General features: G+C 34.4%; 1 protein-coding gene across 3 annotated transcripts; it reads right to left on the bottom strand.

Moving 5' to 3' along the window:
• Positions 1 to 230: 230 nt before the first annotated feature.
• On the bottom strand, positions 231 to 17,951 carry LOC115451129 (BSD domain-containing protein 1-B). Of its 3 annotated transcripts, none has more exons than XM_037440872.1 (9): positions 17,800 to 17,951; positions 16,289 to 16,391; positions 7,470 to 7,586; positions 7,168 to 7,225; positions 6,423 to 6,520; positions 5,839 to 6,053; positions 4,650 to 4,772; positions 4,083 to 4,168; positions 231 to 3,694 (listed from the first exon to the last, which is right to left on the bottom strand). In XM_037440872.1, the coding sequence occupies exons 1-9, from the start codon at positions 17,808 to 17,810 to the stop codon at positions 3,324 to 3,326; spliced, it is 1,182 nt and encodes a 393-aa protein (XP_037296769.1). In that variant the 5' UTR covers positions 17,811 to 17,951; the 3' UTR covers positions 231 to 3,323. The 3 variants fall into 3 exon arrangements, with proteins under 3 accessions (XP_037296769.1, XP_037296774.1, XP_037296776.1); XM_037440877.1 differs by having other exon boundaries at positions 231 to 3,691; XM_037440879.1 differs by having other exon boundaries at positions 231 to 3,547.
• Between the last annotated feature and the right edge of the window lie 1,012 nt (positions 17,952 to 18,963).

The raw sequence follows: 18,963 nt of genomic DNA, 5'->3' as shown, positions 1-18,963 counted from the left end.
ATGCTATTTGAGTACTGAATTTAATAACTGTCGATTTTTGTAAACCCAATTGTTTTTTAATCGATCAGTATGCTTACAAATTACTTCTTTTGATTTAAGGATCGGACTGAGGATCCGAATTGACAACGGCTGTCAGCCGAATCAGACATTTAGTTTCGAAAATGAGAGTATGGGTATTAGAGAGTATTATAAAAAAAAAAACAGAAATATTTTTTGCAATAAAACAACTGTTACAATTTTTAATAACTTTTATTCATAATGATAATTTATACAAACATAACGATACCTAATGTCAAACTCATTACTGGTAGAGTTATCTCACATATTTTTTACACTAAATATTTTAAAATATATTGCCGAGAGTCTAAAGGTAATAAAATTTATTGCACTTCACGCGGTAGCCGAATATATTCCCTATTTCAATGTTATATAAGGGCGACTGGACGCGTTCAAGTGGGCAATACGACAAAAATATATATATAAGGCTTGGTGTTTTGAGCTTCTCATTTACACAGTGTTTATTTATGAAATGGTTAAATATGTCTAGCAGGTTACGGGACACCCAAATTGACATTTACTAGGTCAAAGTTCAAACGATATACATGTAAAATGGACTGAGCAAAATATTTGTAGAAAAAGACGAAGCGACCATTACCTATCTCTTTTCTGTATTTCTTTAACGACGAAGGTGTGTACACCTGTGTGGAGCCTTTGACGTCAACTAAAGTTCCAGAACGAGACAACTATAGGTCGTACGATCGCTTTATCTCTTTCACTCCAACAATATTATTTTACAGCTGTTTACACACGGTCCATTCTCTATGTGTATAGTTCAAACTCAACAGTTATAATATGTATAAAAACTATTTTTAGAACAAACATTTACATATTATATTATACTTATACATTCTATGTAATCCACACCAATCCGACTTGTCAATCCCGCTTGAACGTAGTGTTGCCAATATTAACGTCAAATTCAGTACGTCACGGCTCTCGAATATTCTATGGAATCCATTCAATAAAACACTCTTAGCTATACATCACTACTATACCGAAAAGCCCTTAAATTACGTGGATATCACACTTTACATTATTGTACCATACGAAAGGTGTCTCAAACAAACTATTGAATAGGTCTATGTGCTCACCAAACAAAAGCTATTAATAATAAAAATAATAATTATAGAAAATATAATTGTTTTAGCAAGCATTACATGGATTTCGGAAGCGAGCACAGTAATTTTTACGCGATTGACATTAAAGCTTGAATCAGTTTTACATTTTTTTGTTTGTCTATATTAGAATATTGACTAATATGCTAAGAATACGTTACTAATATTTAAAAATAACTGACGCTGGACTGAAGTTAGTAGATGGTCATTGGCTTGATAGTGCGTATCAAGCCTAATTACACATAATTGCACCTCTACTCCAAGTAGATTTACTTCGTAATTAAATTTATTAATAAATTCAAGTTATTGCATAAGCTTTATCCATTTCATGTCCTAAGTAGATAGAGTACATTTACAGATAGCATTTATGTAAAACATTGTTCATATTTTGCGGTTTACAATCCGAGCATATAATTAAAATACAATGTCATATATAAATAAATAAGTTTAATAATTGTTTAATGGCAGTTGCATGGCATATTTTTTTATACTTGAGCCGCGTCAACTGAAAGTAAGTGTAATGGGATCCGATAAAATGTCGACACAATTATGCCGGCTTATTGGGACCGGATATACACAGACTGATCCCGGAACGCGACGCACTTACATGTACCAATATGGCGGGTTTTAACATCTTGTGTACGGTGGTTGCAATCCGGGCGGATATAAAATATATCCTACCACCAGCAGTACATTATTATATCTCAATACAGTTCACTCTAATGGTAAGTAATGAATTGAATCTAAAACACACTGCCATAAGATCCACATTAGGGTAGTTTAAGTGAAATCCACATAGAGATGCTCGCGCAAATTACATAATGCAACCATTAGAGATGAACTATATCAGATTTAAATAAATATATTGATTTTGTACAAAAAATGCCTGAAAAAAGGTGAGCTCCATATTGGAATGGTTGGAAAAATAGAAAAAACATAACAGATCTAATAAACTATAATTCCATATAACTTATAATAAATGTGCAATATATCAGTGTCTCATAAATGCAACAAAGGAAGGATGGTGGGGATGAAAAAGGGGGCTCAATACAAAAAAAATGTGCACTTACTCTATATTTAGTGTACGGGGTGTATGTCATTGTATTTTTGAATTTCGAAAACAAGGTTTTTTTAAAACAGCAGCTTGTATTTTTTGCTGCTTTTAACAAAAAGTTTGGTATTAAAACTATATTACCACTTTTTACTTTGATTTGCATTTTACAAAGTTAATTACTATATTTTATCGATTTAAATTTTATTAAAAAGCCTGAAAAATTACTTTTCCATTGTGTTACCTAAAATAACCACTTTTTGACAACCTTACTCGTTGTACAACGTAGGCATAAAGCATTGACAGATCATAAAATATCGACGTTAGGGTTGACACACGTGTATCGAGCAGTAATTTTTACAAATACAATAATTTACACCCCGCATAATCCTAAAATTATAATTACATTTTCAGTCCACACTAAATTTCGATTGCACGTCAAACCGCGCGCTGGACTAAAGGCATTTATTAAGGCTCATAAGACGAAATGGCCACAGTAATGTTCGGTTGTTGGCTCAGTTTATTTGAATAATTGGTTGTAGCCATGAGTTTTGATGATCTGTATATTGAAACTCTTGAGATTTATAGACAAAATTAGTAAACGATCCTAATAGCTATCTTTGAATCGATCCCGAGACTACCCCATGTCAATAAAACTTTCATCTGATCGGTCCATTTCGCAACCGATTTTCGGCCTTAGTGATTCCATTGTATACGGAAACTACTTATTCCAAAGTTAACATTAATTCGCAAAAAAAAAATAAGTAAAATCTATGATAACGACATGGATTTTTAAATTTATCATTGGTGTTCAAATACATACTGTCGAATTATTAAAATCGATTTTATGCTATACTTCGTAGAGTATAAATTACTTTAAATGGTTTAGATTTTTCTTCTTCGAAGAGTTATTTCAATATACAGACCGTGCAATGATCAAGCTAAATATTTGCGCGTCCGGCTTATGCATACAATTTAATACTTATCTATGGCCGGAATAGTGATGTTCCGCTATCGACAAACAAGGCCATGGTACCACGGGCATACATACGGTGTGATATATCGATTACGTTACATCACTGGCCCGGTATATCGATTCAAGCTTTCTGTTCAACCACATCGTCTACTTCAAAATCTTTCTCCCAGCTCTCGTCTGAATTAGCGCTAGCGTCATCCTTTACTTCTTTGTCGCCGAAATAATCCTCGACTAGGTTATTTCCACACACGTCAGTTTTGGCGGGCTTTTTTGGCGAACGGCCATTTTTGTTTTTCTTGTCAACTGTCAGTTTGTTGTTCATTTTGTCTGTGGTCTGGCTGTTGTCTGTGGATATTTTTTCAGGGTTATTGTTGATTACGTCTCGGAAGGAGGATTGTTTGGATATTTTTTTGGACGCGATCTCCTTTTCGTATTCCTCTAGCAGCAGCGTTTGTTGTTCTTCGGTAAGTTCTACGTCATTTGCGAAGTCTTCTATACGGAATAATGCGTGTTATTTTTTAACGAACTGTAAATCTACAGTTTTCTAAATCAAACCATTGTCTATAAGTATAAATTTTATTAAATAAGGAAGTTTAGAACATTTATTATGCTACCTACATTCTATACAAAGAAAAATGTTAGACTGCACAAAAAAAAAAACCATATTGCTATATTAGGAAATTAAAAACTAACCATATACCAGTAAGTTATATCGAAAACATTTTTTTGTTTTTTTTTTAGCTTAGGATATGATAACTAATATTTTTTTTGTTTTTTTTCTTATTTCATTTTTTTTTATTTAATGTATGAGCAATTTATATAAAAAAAAATCGGCACGACTATGAATACAACACATTCTAAGATTGTTTGTTGTACTCACCGTCCTCCCAGGCGACGGCGGTGTCTATATCAGAGCCGTCGTAAGGTTTCTCTTCCTCCAAACCCGACATAGTTTTTTTTGGACTTCTGTGAATAAAAATATTTTAATTTGTTTATAAACGCCATTGACTAGAGTCATATTTTAACAATTTACCATATAAATAAGAATGACTGGCTGAAAAAATGTATTATTGTTTATTTTTACAAAATATCGGTAAGTATTACTTTTTACTTTTTATCGGTAAGTATTGTATATTATGCGATCACTGTCGAGAACCTATCCCAATTTTTTTATGACTAAAAAATGTTCACAAGCTCAAAATTGCACGTTAACGAGGTATGGTGACCGCTCACCATTAACTCCTTATATCTATACTAATATATAAAGCTGAAGAGTGATTGCTTGTTGGAATGCCCTAATCTCAGGAACTATTAAACCGATTTTAAAATATTTTCCCTAATAGGAAGCTACATTACTCCTGAGTGCTATAGGCTATTTTTTATCCCGGGAAAATCTTCATCACTCGGATGGAGCCGCAGGCAAAAGCTAGTATATATATAAACTGACTGTTCCACGGGCGTCTGTAGCGGCAGATGCGCGAGCACGGGGTCGGTGGAGGGCTCCTCGATGGGTTGCTTGCGCGACGCCGCCGCCAGCCGGTCCTGCAGCAGCGCCACGCGGAACAAGTACCTGGAATCAATACCATTTTGTGACAATTATCTTTCATTTTTGTGGTGGTGTGGTATATATAAGTTAGTGTAGCATTAAGGAGTCAGTCAATAAATGGATGTCACTTAAGACAGTAGTGTTGATTCATTTCATATCCCCGGAACACCATACACTACATTTTAATTATTGTACGACATCCAGTCCTCTTGTTTGTATTAAGATAGTAAAATACGTGGCGGATGGTGCTATTTATTTTTGGCCTATATTTATTTCTGTTCCTGTCAAGAAAGGTATCAAATTTCTACACACTCATTCACGACTTTTATCCCCGAAGGGGTAGGCAGAGGCACAAGTGCACCCACTTTCTGCCGTATTCCGTTCCACGATGTGATAAGGGGGGCGAGCCTATCGCCATATCGAGCACAAATTCCAAAGTCCGGCCTGATGTTAAATAGAAAAACCCAATATCACTGCCCGACGCGGGGATCGAATCCTAGACCTCAGCGATACAGTCGTATCATAATGCAACAATGCCACCGAGGCAATATTTTTTTAAAAACAACAAAACATATCTCACTACTAGCACTTAACATGGGCTATTAGATTTTTTAATATTATATCACATGACGTTGATATATTTAATTGTAAATTAGCGAAATTAACTGAAGCGGCATACAAGTGTGTAAAATAAAACTAAAATGATTGTTAATTATAAGAATTAAGAATTTAATAATAAACCCCAACTAGAGTAATATATTTTAAAGGGACCTCTACGTGTTGGATCCATGTCTCCACGCACGCCTTCCAAAAGGACCTGCCTTTATGCTGTGATTTCCCGCAGGAAAGATACATAATATGTATAATGTTATTAATCAATTCTTAAGCCGGTGGCTTGGGTCTTGAACTTGGCCATCGGAGGGTCATAATTTTTTTTATATTTTTATATGCATGTTTTTTGTTACAGAATATATATGTAAAAAAACCTTTAAAATAAAGAGAATGAACATATATATGTATATTAGTTATAGCATCGTGTTCGTGTTAACTGTAATTGATGTTATAATTTAGTTTGATAAATAAATATTACCGTTCCCAAAACTCCTCATGTGAGACCGCATCAGGCACGAGCTTCTCATACTGCGCCTTGAGTATCGGGTTGGAGTCGAGTCTCCGCACGGCCGCCGTGGGACTCAGGACGCCTCCCTCCGTGGACTCGAGACTCGCGAGCCACGCCTCGAACTCCGGACTGTACGCGGGCACGATGAACGTTGCGTCCACGCGTTGCAGGGCTTCTAGTTCTTTCTGGAAGTTCAGAAGATAGGTTATTAGATCAATTTTTGAAAGTTTAGGAGATATGGTTATTATTTAAATTCTATCAGATGGATAGTTTTATATAGAGAATCTGTTTGTGGCAAAGTTTGTTTCAACAAATTTTAGTTTTTCAAAGGCCAGTTCTTTGTATTATTGCTGAAAGTTCTCAGCGTGAATGGTGTAAAATACTTTTGGGAGTAGTAAACCATCACCCAAAACCTACATTTTATTTTCCTAAATATGTTTTTGAGGTTTTAAATTATCAAAATTTTGGTACCTATCCATATTGGTCTCAGTATTTCGAATTCAAGCCAATTAATTTAACCACTATATATAACAATAAAAGTAAAAAAAAAATACTTTGTAAGTGGAGAGCATCGTGGTGTCTCCCGAGGACAGTATGACTTCGGTGTCGTCCTCATCGTCGGGTTCAGGGTTCAGTACCGTGCTCACTTGGCCTGTAAAAATCAAGATTAACCCATGTATAGTCCGGCTGTTAAAAAATTACAAAAAATAGCCTTTATTTAATGCCCATTAAAGTCGCTCTCAAATTAATTGATAGGTCTCCTTTATCTGATATTCTAGGTAGGTAACATCTCATACTATCGGCTGTTTCAATTAATGATCCCATTCAGTCTATGATCCGATTATATGTAGAATAAACCAATCAAAAAAAGTCATCTGTAAGTATGACAAAAAACTATGATTGGTAAATTTTTACGATGGATCGAAAAAGGCGATTGGAATTGTTTATTGAAAACGGCGGTAACACCTACTGCAACATTATGATAGCATTTTAAGTTCTTAGTTGTGTTGCTACTGTTTATGGAAGGCCTTGACGTATTTTGATTTGGGTTGTTAAGTTACTGACTGTGCCTGCGGTTTCGCCCGCGTTGAAATCGTGTACTATTAACCTATACCCTCAAAAATTGCACTATCATTTAGTAAAAACCGTACAAAAATCCGTTCAGTAGATATCGAGGAAATCAATCACATACACCAGGTAACTTTGGGGACTTTGTTTTATAATATGTATAAATGTATTTAGCTTGATTTTTAATGCAGATGGTAACACCAGCACCACAAATAAATAAAAAGTTCTCACCTATAAAGGTACTGAGACTCTTCTTGACAACATTAGCTGGCGATTCAGGTACGTCCAACTGAAAATAACAGATATCAGTTTGTTAACATGAGTAATAAAATGGAAAAAAATATTTATTTGCAAAAAAAAATTAAAACGCTGACTTTTATTTGTATATTATTTTTCAAAAATATACTATACACAGCAACAGTGGCTGAATAGACTATGATTCCTTTACATGATTCCTAAATAAAACATACAGATATTTTATCAATGGCTGTTAATAAAATTTCTTTGATCACACACAAAAAAAACAATCTTACCTTAAAAGTCTTGCCTATCACATTAGATGTGGTACTGAAGACATGGCTCGCTTCGCTTTTCACGGCGCTGCCTATTTCATCTAGATCTTTCTTGACCATGGTGTACACTTCAGCTGACTGACAACAAAAAAAAAAATAGAGTTAAAACTCTGTGGTGAGATGTCTTTGGTATGATAGTTTAATGACTGGCTGGTGCAAGTTTTCGAATTTATAGAACGTTTAAATATGGAAGATAAGTAGATGGTTTTGTGACTGGCTGGAGTAAGCAATCGAATATTAAGAACGTTTAAATATGGAAGATGGGTAAATGTCTTTAACGGAATATTTTTTTTATTAATTAATTCATAACATTATACAGCTACAAAGCATTTATTAGTAAAGTTTTAGGGCATTCATACATAATAATTGCCAAAACACAATTAAAATCTCCCGTATTCATATTCAAAGTATGTCGTCAAAGTACCAAGAGGTTGTCACTCTGCTTACACTCGAGATTACTGCCGTGATGGCGTGTCTAATGTATTAGCACACAGTAAGCTATAATAATAATATTATCACTACATAATTTTATTTATACTTTTAACTTCAAATGGCGCATTGCGGTTTTTCAAACTATTTTCTTGGATCTAGTCCACGCTAATGATAAGAAAAACCTTTTTTATATGGTACAGAGCTGTTTTTAAAACTGCTGAAGTCTGAACCTTGAATAGATTTTTCTTTCACTTACGAAACTACACTGAATTGTTTTGAATACGTTTATTTCTTGACAGACATTACGTTCAAGCACTAAAGAAAAATTAGTAATAAAATGATACAAAATTAAATAAATCTAATTACACTATTCATAATATTTTTCTTCATTATTCACTTCAAAGTACTTTCACTGAAACGGCACAAGAACTAACACCCGTATCGTTTAGTTCTTACACTGGGCTTATACTCGGCGTATTGGTCAAAATATTTGCGCCTTTTGGACAAAGCAATATCGACTTTTTGTTCTTTACGTATAAAGTTGATATTACATTGGCCATATAACGCAAATATTCGCTCAAATACGCCAAGTATGTGCCAGCATTACATTCTCCTTCGTAGACCAAACATTATCTGCGTCATAATACCATACAAATCGATGTTGCCAACTAAACGTTTGTTTACCAAGGACGCGGGGAGTCTAAAGTGTTATGGGGCGGGGGAGACTGGGGATATTGTTACATACAGATTAGTATACAGCCTTTTTGGGAGAGTGCCAATCTTTGGCCACATAAGCGTTCTAGTATTGATAAGGTTGAAATTCAGTTTTTGATTCTGCATAATATTTTTTTCTTGACATAAATAAATAATATAATAGTTAAACCTTTTTAAAGTTGCTTTTATTAGGGCATTTTTTTATTGCTTTGAATGACGAGACGAGCTTGCCGTGCGCCTGATGGTAAGCGATACGACCGCCCATAAACAGTAGACACCATCCAACACCTTGAATTACAAAGTATTGTTTGGTATTCCACTGCGCTCGCCATCCTGAGACATGAGATATTAGTCTCATTATGTGCAGTAGTTACACGGTAGTTTCAATTGGCATAAATTCATTGATTGTTCGATTTCATAATTCAACCTCGATATAATTTTGTTTAGGTAGGAAGGCGTAACAAATGCTGAACCACATGGATCCGACCTACCCTAGAATTGTATTGACCGCTTTGCAGATGTCCTTATCATCATTTAGTCAGAGAATTACCGACAAATATGTCCCGTTTAATAATTCAAATATGTTCATTATCTCTAAGATCCTAACAGTATTTTTTTTATTGCTTTGAATGACTGCCTATAAACAGTAGAAACACCATCCAACACCTTGAATTATAAAGTATTGTTTGGTATACCACTGCGCTCGCCATTCTGAGACATGAGATTTTAAGTCTAATTATGTCCAGTAGTTACACTGGCTACAATGTCCTTCAAACCGGAACACAACAGTGACTACACACTGCAACTTGGCGGCAGAACTAGACATTGCGGTAGTACCTACCCAGGCGGACTCTCACATATGAGAGACCTACCACCAGAAATTTCGTTTAAATTCAACATACAAAAATCTAGATACATTGACATCCCGACCCAAATGCAAACCGGAAACTTCGGTCAACGGTGCGTTCGCAAAACTAGAGCGAAATCAAAATAACTGCCGTGTACATGTAAATTTTGGGTACGGTACTGTAGGTCAGTGGCTTTAATTCTACCTGAAATGATTCACTGTTAGACGGGCATTATAAATCATTTTATAGAAAAAGAGACTTTAATGTATAGTATTAGGATTGGTTATGATACAAGTGTATCATAAAAGCACACCGATTTTCTTTAGACAAGTATCCTGACAAATATCTTGTTATTAGAAAACAAACTTTACTACAAAGTGCAAAGGTTGGTTTTGGAAAACTTAAGTATGCTGTGTAAGAAGAAAAAAGGCATTTTTTCGTTAGTAAACATCGACTTAATTAACATAATAATGATGCTCTGACCCTGATTAGTAAATCGGGCAATGTTTGGTGTAGAAACAGAATGTTAACAACTTATTTTAGCTTCGCTTCATTGAATTAGCGCCTCGTATTTAGAAATACTGGTGGTTTTGTCGAAAGCCGATGCGATGCTCCTAAGATCGCCAATATAGAGATAATAAAGTATAATATAGGCATTTGAATATGTTAATAAGAATATTACTGGTATCTAACTCATTATAATTAATGTCTAAATTTATGACGATGTTTGTTAGATGTATGTCGTGGTATGACAGCGCTCCTGGGTTCAAATCCCGGGTCGGACAAAGTGATATTTGGGTTTTTCTGGTCAGTATCAGCCCAGAGTCTGGAATTTGTGCCCGATTTGGCGATAGGCTCGCCCCCTATCACATCATGGGACGGAACACACTAGGCGAAAAGGGGGTGTCCTGGTGGCGCCTCTGCATACCCCTTCCGGGATAAATGCGTGATGTTGTGTGTGTGTTTGTTAGATGTAAACCCAGGAACTTGACATTGGTGACCGAATTCTGGAACAGCTAGACCATGTTTTGGATTGGTTGTTAGACGTATACTTATCCCGCTCTATCGACTAGAGGCGGTTGGAAAATACCACCATGGTTTGTAGAAAGAGGCTATAATAGAGGCCATTGGAGAGTTGCGGACGGGCGACAGTGGTCCTTCTACAAATAGTAATTTGTTTAATATACATTCTTTGCATGCTTTTAGCGACCTCGGGATAGGCGTTGACAGGGGTGGCGTTCGGGGCACGGAATCTTCTGAACCACTTTCCATCGTAGGAGATTGACTACACGAGATGGCACCGCGCGGGGTGGTTGCGGACGACTTGGCACTTTCTGTCAGACGAACCTGCACACGTCCGTAATGCGCTGAACATTGTCACAGTGGTGTTTTAGTTGGTATTGTTGTGGGAAGAGTTGTATATTATTAGGGACTCTGCCCACAGTCGTCCTTTACCATTTTCCTGGACCTCTCAACGCCGGATCGTAAGCCTGGCCGTACTCTAACCATCCAGTCGCCCTTGAGGCTAGACGGTTGTGGTAAAGAATGTACTGTTTGTGAGAAACAAATAAGGTTTTTATGTCTGTGAAAGTACACAGTACAGCGAGACTTTCTTTGAGCAAATATTAATGAGTTTCTTTTGCACTTTATTATTATTACTATTTGTATAAAAAGTTGTTTAACGTATTTTTCTAAATAACCGATTCCGCTGCCTACGTCATATATATACAGAATACAATACTGGAATTATACTTGTAGAACCAGTATATTTGTTCTGATTGACCTCTCATATATTTTTGGTTTTGTTTTGACTGTCAAAAATCCATTTTGTATTATAAAATATAATTTTTATCGCATCTTTGGTATGCCGGTAGCATATTTGGCATTTACGCTTGTATTGAGCGAGCTGTTTTTATTTAATAATTATTGGTAATTAAATATCGCTTTATGCAATCTGTGCGAGCTTTTATTTTTCCAACATCCATTTACAAATGTAATAAGTGATTGTTTTTGGGGCATACATGGCGTAATTTGAACCTTATGACTACGATATTAATATACGCCTCACCGCGTCCGCGACATGTCCAAAATCATACTCAAAAGTAAATATTATAATGTGTAGTGTAACTTGCCATAAAGGGCCCTATATATAGTTGTTGGGGGCTCTTGAGGGCAGTGCGAACTATTGGGCGCCCGCGTAGTTTAATATAAGTAGGGGCCAAGAGGGGCCCCTGTATCACTGATATGGCTGATACGGCAGTAGCTAGGCCCCTGTCTATCATAATACTATCTCTAAGTAAAGTAAATATCATGGATATTTGAAACATCAATTTTTTAAGTTCCTCTCTAAAAACATAAGTAAAGGTACAACACTGGGGCCTTATTCTCTATCCAGCACGTTATTTTTACAGTGTGTAACAAGCACGTAACACAACCCATCATGTTTAGGACTATAGAAATTTGCCTTACAGAATACCATTCCACACACATTTCTCGAAGATAACATGACACGGCCGCGTTACGCGTTTACACTATCATACAGAATAAGGGCCCTGATTGATTATAATTACTATTCTAAATGAATAGAGACTGCCCAATGCCCGATCACTTCAAGTTATAGTCAAACATCAAACCTATCAACAATATAACATGTGACTACACAAATCACACCACATACCAACCTTCAATATACAACTGTACAGGTGCGACAGTCCAATACATCAGCTAATGGCCTTTGAGTTAATTACTACCCTTTGTGTTGGTCAGAAAACATAACCTCGTCGATGGAATTATGTACTACATTTACCACGGAACTCTAGTTATACACAAGTTAATAATGAATGTAATAATCTGTATCTGTATCCATATGTTATTTTATTTATATGATATATGCTCTAAGATCCTGGGTTCGAATTCCGGATCGGGCAAAGTGATATTCGGGTTTTTCTGCTCAGTATCAGCCCGGAGGCTGGAATTTGTGCCCGAAATGGCGATTGACTCGTCCTCTATCACATCATGGGACTTTTTCTCATTTGCAGCCATAGCCACGAATGCTATAGGATCTACTGTCATTATATTTATAAAAAAAAATAATTGAATAGCATAATTCAAACGTAAACCAACGCGTTTGAGCAAATCATATTACCAATTACATCTAAATTTGCATACAGACTCGGAATGTGGAACGCGTCAGTTCGACTGGGTCAGGTCACGGGAATTAGTTTTTTTATTGCGCGTTTGTCGGCTGGCTTTTACTGGTTAATAGACGTGTGGAATTAGTTGAGACTATTTTTATTCGATCTCTATAATTAATGACATTATGTATGAGAGAAATAATGTCTAAATTACACATACACATCACGCCTTTATCCCCGAAAGGATAGGTAGAGGAGAAACCAGGTCACTCACTTTTCGCTAAGTCATATCGGGCACAAATTTCAGGTTCCTGGCTGATAATGAGCTGAAAAGCCCAAATATGCCTGACCTTAAAAAACAGTGGTCACCTTGCACACTCAATACAACTGCATCCCCTTCACTTAACTTAATCTATCTGCTTTACCTGATTTGATTTTTTTTAATGAATTAAATTAAATCTTATTATTTAATCTACATAATTGTAGTCTCCAAAAGTCCCATTAAATTAAAGCAAAATAAGAAAATAAAAAAATCGCTGTTTAAATCTTTTATTTTTCAGCTGTGATATTGGTAGTGGCATCAGAAGTAGTGACGTCATTTGCGGGGAGGTTGGGGAAAGTCGGACTGTACGGCGCCACTCAAGATTATACGAAAACAAGAAAATCGTTTTAACGTTTATGTTCGCCATGCTGCACGAGGATATTAAATAAAATAATAGTTAAATTTAAAACAAAAAAAAACGATAAGCTTTCAAGACAACATCATATTATAATTAATTATTACTGTTCTAAGCCGGCGTTACATATTCCAATATTTAAAATTAAAATTAAATTTTACTTCAGATCAAATCTTTTACAGGATGACACCCACGACTATGATGTCATAGTGCATAAACGTATAATTTGGACTCAATAATGGAGATTGGCGACGCATCGTCCTTGGCAAACATCCATGAGACGATAAGAGCTGACACAATGTAGATCAATGTCGAATTCGTGTCCTGAATTCATGAAAAATTTGTTTTGACCGATATGTTTTTTCCCGAGAGATTCTCGATTATGTACATCTATATGGGAAGATCGAAAAACAAGACTGAAATAAAGTTAGGTTAGCCATAATTGCCATTGGAATTAAAATAATAGGGTATTTGCCTTATTTTTTTTTATAAAAAACCTAAACCAGAAGAAATTAATGAAATCTGATGAAAAATCCGCAAGTTATGAGCCATTGAAATTTGGTAGTAGAGGTGAGGGTCTAAAAACAGAAAAGAGACGAAATACTTGCTTGTGACGTCGGCGGGCATTAATATGCGTGCGAAAGAAAGAGATGGAGCGATATCCCACTCCACGCCCACTCTTGCACGTAGCAATATTTGAAATTTGAATTACAGCCTAATTTCTTATCGAATTTTAATGCTGTTTTCACAGAAGGATTTATTTTTTATACTATTTGCTGTTACATATAAAAAAAAGCATAAAATGAAACATAGTCAAATACCATATTGTGACCATTTTTTCTACGATAGGATAAATAGACATCTATTTATTGGGAAGTTGAGGTATGAAATCCACTGCACTAGGCAGCTGGAATTGATAATATTTAATATGATCCATGGGCCCTAATCTGTCTACCAGTATAGGTAAATAGGGATTTTTTCCTCTTTTACCTATAAGGGTATCAAACTCCTTCAATTAGAATGCTCAGGTTTACCCCGACAGACGGTATTGGCCTTTGATTATAAATAAATATATCGACGGTCCCTACGTACTATACGTTGTTATTGCATTTTGCAGCTTCAATACTTTGCGTAGGGACTGTCGATATTTAAACGGTCCTTATTAAAATGAACTGCATTTATTTAAGACAATAAGGGCCGTTATTCTCTATCTCACACTTTATTTTGACAGTGCGTAAAAAGTCGCAACACAACGCGTCATGTTTAGGACTATAGAGATTTGGCTTACAGAATACCATTCCACGCACATTTCTCGAAGATAACATGACACGGCCGCGTTACGCGCTTACACTATCATACAGAATAAGGGCCAAGGATCGAAGTGTTTATCGCCATGGTAATTAACACTAAACAAGCGATGTTTATTCCACGATCCCTACGTAAAATATTTCATCTGCAAAATGCAATTTTGTAGATTCGATACTTTACGTAGGGACCGTCGATATTCTTACATACAATCAAAGCCGAGCAGACAAATTTTGTGAAAAATTGTCATGGGGTCGATGACATATATTGTGCCAATGGTAATCTTATACAAACACCTAATTGTCTAGCGACAGAGATAATAGTGTATTTACTTTGTAAACATGTTGTACAATAGACGAGAATTATTAAAAATCAAGATAGATTTATTAATGTATGTTTCAAATGGTTAAAAATTTATAGTGTGCATGCATTGGACAGCAATGACATATAATATTCAATTATATATGCTATAAACTTATCATTAATTCTAGGCTAGATCTAAGCATAATTTTCTGAATATTTATATGCTCCAAAAGCAGATGTCAGAGAACTTTATTGTTGTTACTTAAGATCAATGTATATATTATTCACCCAACTTACTTATTTTTATATGAATTTTGAATTTGAATTGAGTTTTTAAAAGTAAATGCGGGGATAAAAAATTTGGGTTAAAATTAAGTCCAAAGATAGATTCAATTTCAGAGATAGAAAAATTGATCAGATATTTTTTTAGGTAGGACTTTTGATGATGAAGGATGTTTGTGGAGCTATATGATTAAAATTTTATTATACATATTTGTTTGTTATCTGTAAATTTTATGATCACAAAGCATAGGAAATAAGGTCTACTATATTTTTTATGAGAATATTTGATAAAAATCAGCTCAAACATATGTATATCTGCTTAGATAATACAATAACATTCCTTTCCACTTACTGATTCATAATAAATATTAACGAAAAGCTTTATTGACCTATTCAAGGAGAAACAAAAACGTAGCAGGTAGTTTGTGTTCAAACTACATTTGTAATATTCTTTGTTCCATATTTTCTTTGTGTTAAAGCAAATATTTTTATACAAGCCATATTATTATTTGATTATTTTTGAATTTTTGAATATCACATGTAGGAAGAAGGCCTCAGTGCTTGAAAATTTCATGTTGACCTAGATATTTTTTATCTAAAGGTATCTCAGTAGAGCCTATTAGATAAGATAGGATAGGGCTACAAATACACTAAATTAAAATTATGCTCAAAAATAAAGTGTAGAATATTAGATCATGTTTATGCTGAGCCTGGTTGTCCATTTGATACCTAGATTAGACAGTATTTTGTGAAGATGTTTGGACACAATTTATTTCTATTAGGTTCTTTAGGAAGTATTGATTAGTCAATGAACTAAATTAAATACCTCTCTATGAAAAATGTATGTTGCGATACTAATATTTATGAGTAAAATAGGAGGTGACGGTATATTTTGATTAAATATTTAACATGGATCTATTGTGTTTTTTTATATTATATTTCCCTATGTATTACAGATTTTGTAGGGGGTCCCCTATGACCATGAAGGCAGCAAGTTAAATAGTTTTATTTCAATGTCTAACCTTCATGTAAATAAATACAAGAAGTTTTTCTTTTGGTAAATTATTGTAAGGTTATTTTATTACCTTGCTCTTGGCAGACGTCAGCCATGTGTCCCACCAGTTGCCAGACTGTCTGTCTTCATTGCGAGGAGTGCTGGCCACATCACTGGGACTTGAGTCAGATGATCTTAAAAAGAAAAAAAATAGATTAGACTATCCCGCCCTCACACCCACCATTACAACTCCTGTAAGCCAGGATCAGCAGTGGCACGCATTTTATGACACCAAGCAGTGAAGCTTGCTGAGTCTCAGGGAAAACTAATTTGTCATTATCCCACAACAAAATTAATCAAATAGAAAGATAGGGAAGAGTTGGAAATATTACTTGTCCACTTCCCTCCATAGCAAAGCAGGAAATAAATATAGATAAGTGAGATTTTGAATAAACGCAATTCAATTTTTTCTAGGTGAAGAATTTCATTAAGATCTACATTGAAAAGCTTCTAAAATTGGAGATGGGTGGCTAACGATAGATATCAATTTGTTTTTTTTATTTAGTAGTTATTTAGCCAAATAAACTAGCAAAGGCAAGTATCTTATTTCACTTCAGAAATTTATTGAACTTTATTTGTGAACTGCAAGTATAAAGTTCGGAAAAAAAATATGCTCAACATTATTTAAATTGGCTACAGTAATATTCAAAAATCTTATCTGATCTCTGGTTTTTTTTTGTATACCTAGTACCATATAAAAATAGGCAGAAGAATTTGCATTCATTAATTTTAATAACCAGTTTATGACATATATGTAGATTTTATATAACAGGTGTAGTATATATATAGATATGTGAAGTATGGTTGGATATTGTATAAATATGAAATTGTATTATTGAAATTAGTCTTAATGTTTTGTGACAATAATATATAAGATTAATGTATAACTAACTTCATATTGAATATCCCAAAAAGTAGTGAAGTGAGAAAAGTTACCCACAGCAATGGAGACTTCATTATTCAGGCCTCACTTATAAAGATGAATTTTCAGTAGGATGATACTTTCTATGAATCTCAAAAATTACTTTTTCGAATTTTGAATATTCTTTCACCAATAGGAAGCTATATAACCCTTAAGAGCTACAGACCAATTTAACACAGGAATGGTCATTGATGCAGGCGGAGCTGCGAGCAAAAGCAGTTTCATAATAATTCATACACATGTAAAAATTACTTTTTTCATACATTTAAATATCCGAATTTTGGATTATCCGAAGGTGTGACAACAATTAGTCCGGTTAATCTAGTCCCCAATGTAACGTAGTTTAGACCTGTTCGCTCTCGCTACACTTATTTGACATTGTACAGTTATTATTTCAAGTAACGTACATACGTTGCGACTTGGATATATTTACATCAAATTGTAATGACCTTAATCGTTTCATTTGCGATTATATGCCGATATGAATATCTAGAATACGGAAATAAGTAAACAAAAAGAATATTGTTTACAAATTCAGGCATGGAACAACAATTCTTTATGCAATCTCGATATCATGATAAGCGATGCGGATACAGCTGTGCCGTGGTTTGCGTACTTACTTTTCCGCCATCACGTTGATTTAATAATAAAACTAATACACTGAGTACATCGATCACTGCACATAAATTGTAATTGTGAAATTGTTATTGTTTTTACACTGAATTTAGATAAAATTTTGACATAGTTTTGTTTGCGTTGACATAAGGTTATCGTTCCGTTATACGCTATTGATGTAATATTTTGTACATGTTACATGTTATAATATTTGTATGAAGATTGATTTCATAAAAATAGATTTAATCCGATAAATATATTTTCTCATTAACAATGTCCATAAAGTTTTTCTGAATATATATCTGATGTTTAATTCAATAAGCATTATAAAATGGAACGTTTAGTTTTATATAACCGTATTTTTATACTAGATGGCGCTATCATTAAAAGAGATTTCATCATTATTTTATAGCAAAATATAAGCACTAGGAAAATGAATCGGTCATGGTACCCAGATGATAGAAATGATCTTGTGATTATCTAATGTTACTTTATATTATCGGTAAAAGACAAAATAATTGAATGCATGAAAAAAAAAGAAAACTTCTAAACTGGTTCATGGATATCTTCAATGCATGGACAGTAATTACCGTTTTATATTTTCGTGTTTGTAATTCCATTCAACTCAACTTGAAAATCATTTCTTGAGTATGGAATATAATTATAAAAAGGTTTTACAAATGTACGTACCTACATTTGTAAAATATTTAAAACGTGTCCAGAGCCCGCAACATTTTTAGTTTATTATTTTTTTTGGAATTAGTGACGCGAGAAAAATATTCTCACGGTCCTAACCGAAACAAGAATTTAAAAATTAACATCAATTTACTAATTATATTAATTTGGCCGTACAAAATATTAATTTGGTACAGCGAGGGCGCGTATCAGCTGAATCTCGGTTCGCGGATTATTCAATAAGGTATTGAGGTAATTTTTATAAATAAATACGAGCGCTTAGTACGAGTAACAGAGATGTCTGTGCTATGATATAGACTGTATTTGTTTTGCGTACAGTCGCTTACAGAAGTTTGAATTACGAATATTAATCATTTGGTAATTCGAGTTAAAGTAGACATTAACCAAAACAGCGATGTTTTTTTTTTATAAATATAGTTTTGAAGAGTTGAATGCTAAGCCCCTTTTTAATAATGGAAACGGAATTACGTAAA

This window comes from Manduca sexta, chromosome 4 (assembly GCF_014839805.1).
Source record: "Manduca sexta isolate Smith_Timp_Sample1 chromosome 4, JHU_Msex_v1.0, whole genome shotgun sequence".
Classification (NCBI taxonomy): Eukaryota; Metazoa; Arthropoda; class Insecta; order Lepidoptera; family Sphingidae; genus Manduca; species Manduca sexta.
This window is presented reverse-complemented; position numbering and strand designations above follow the sequence as displayed.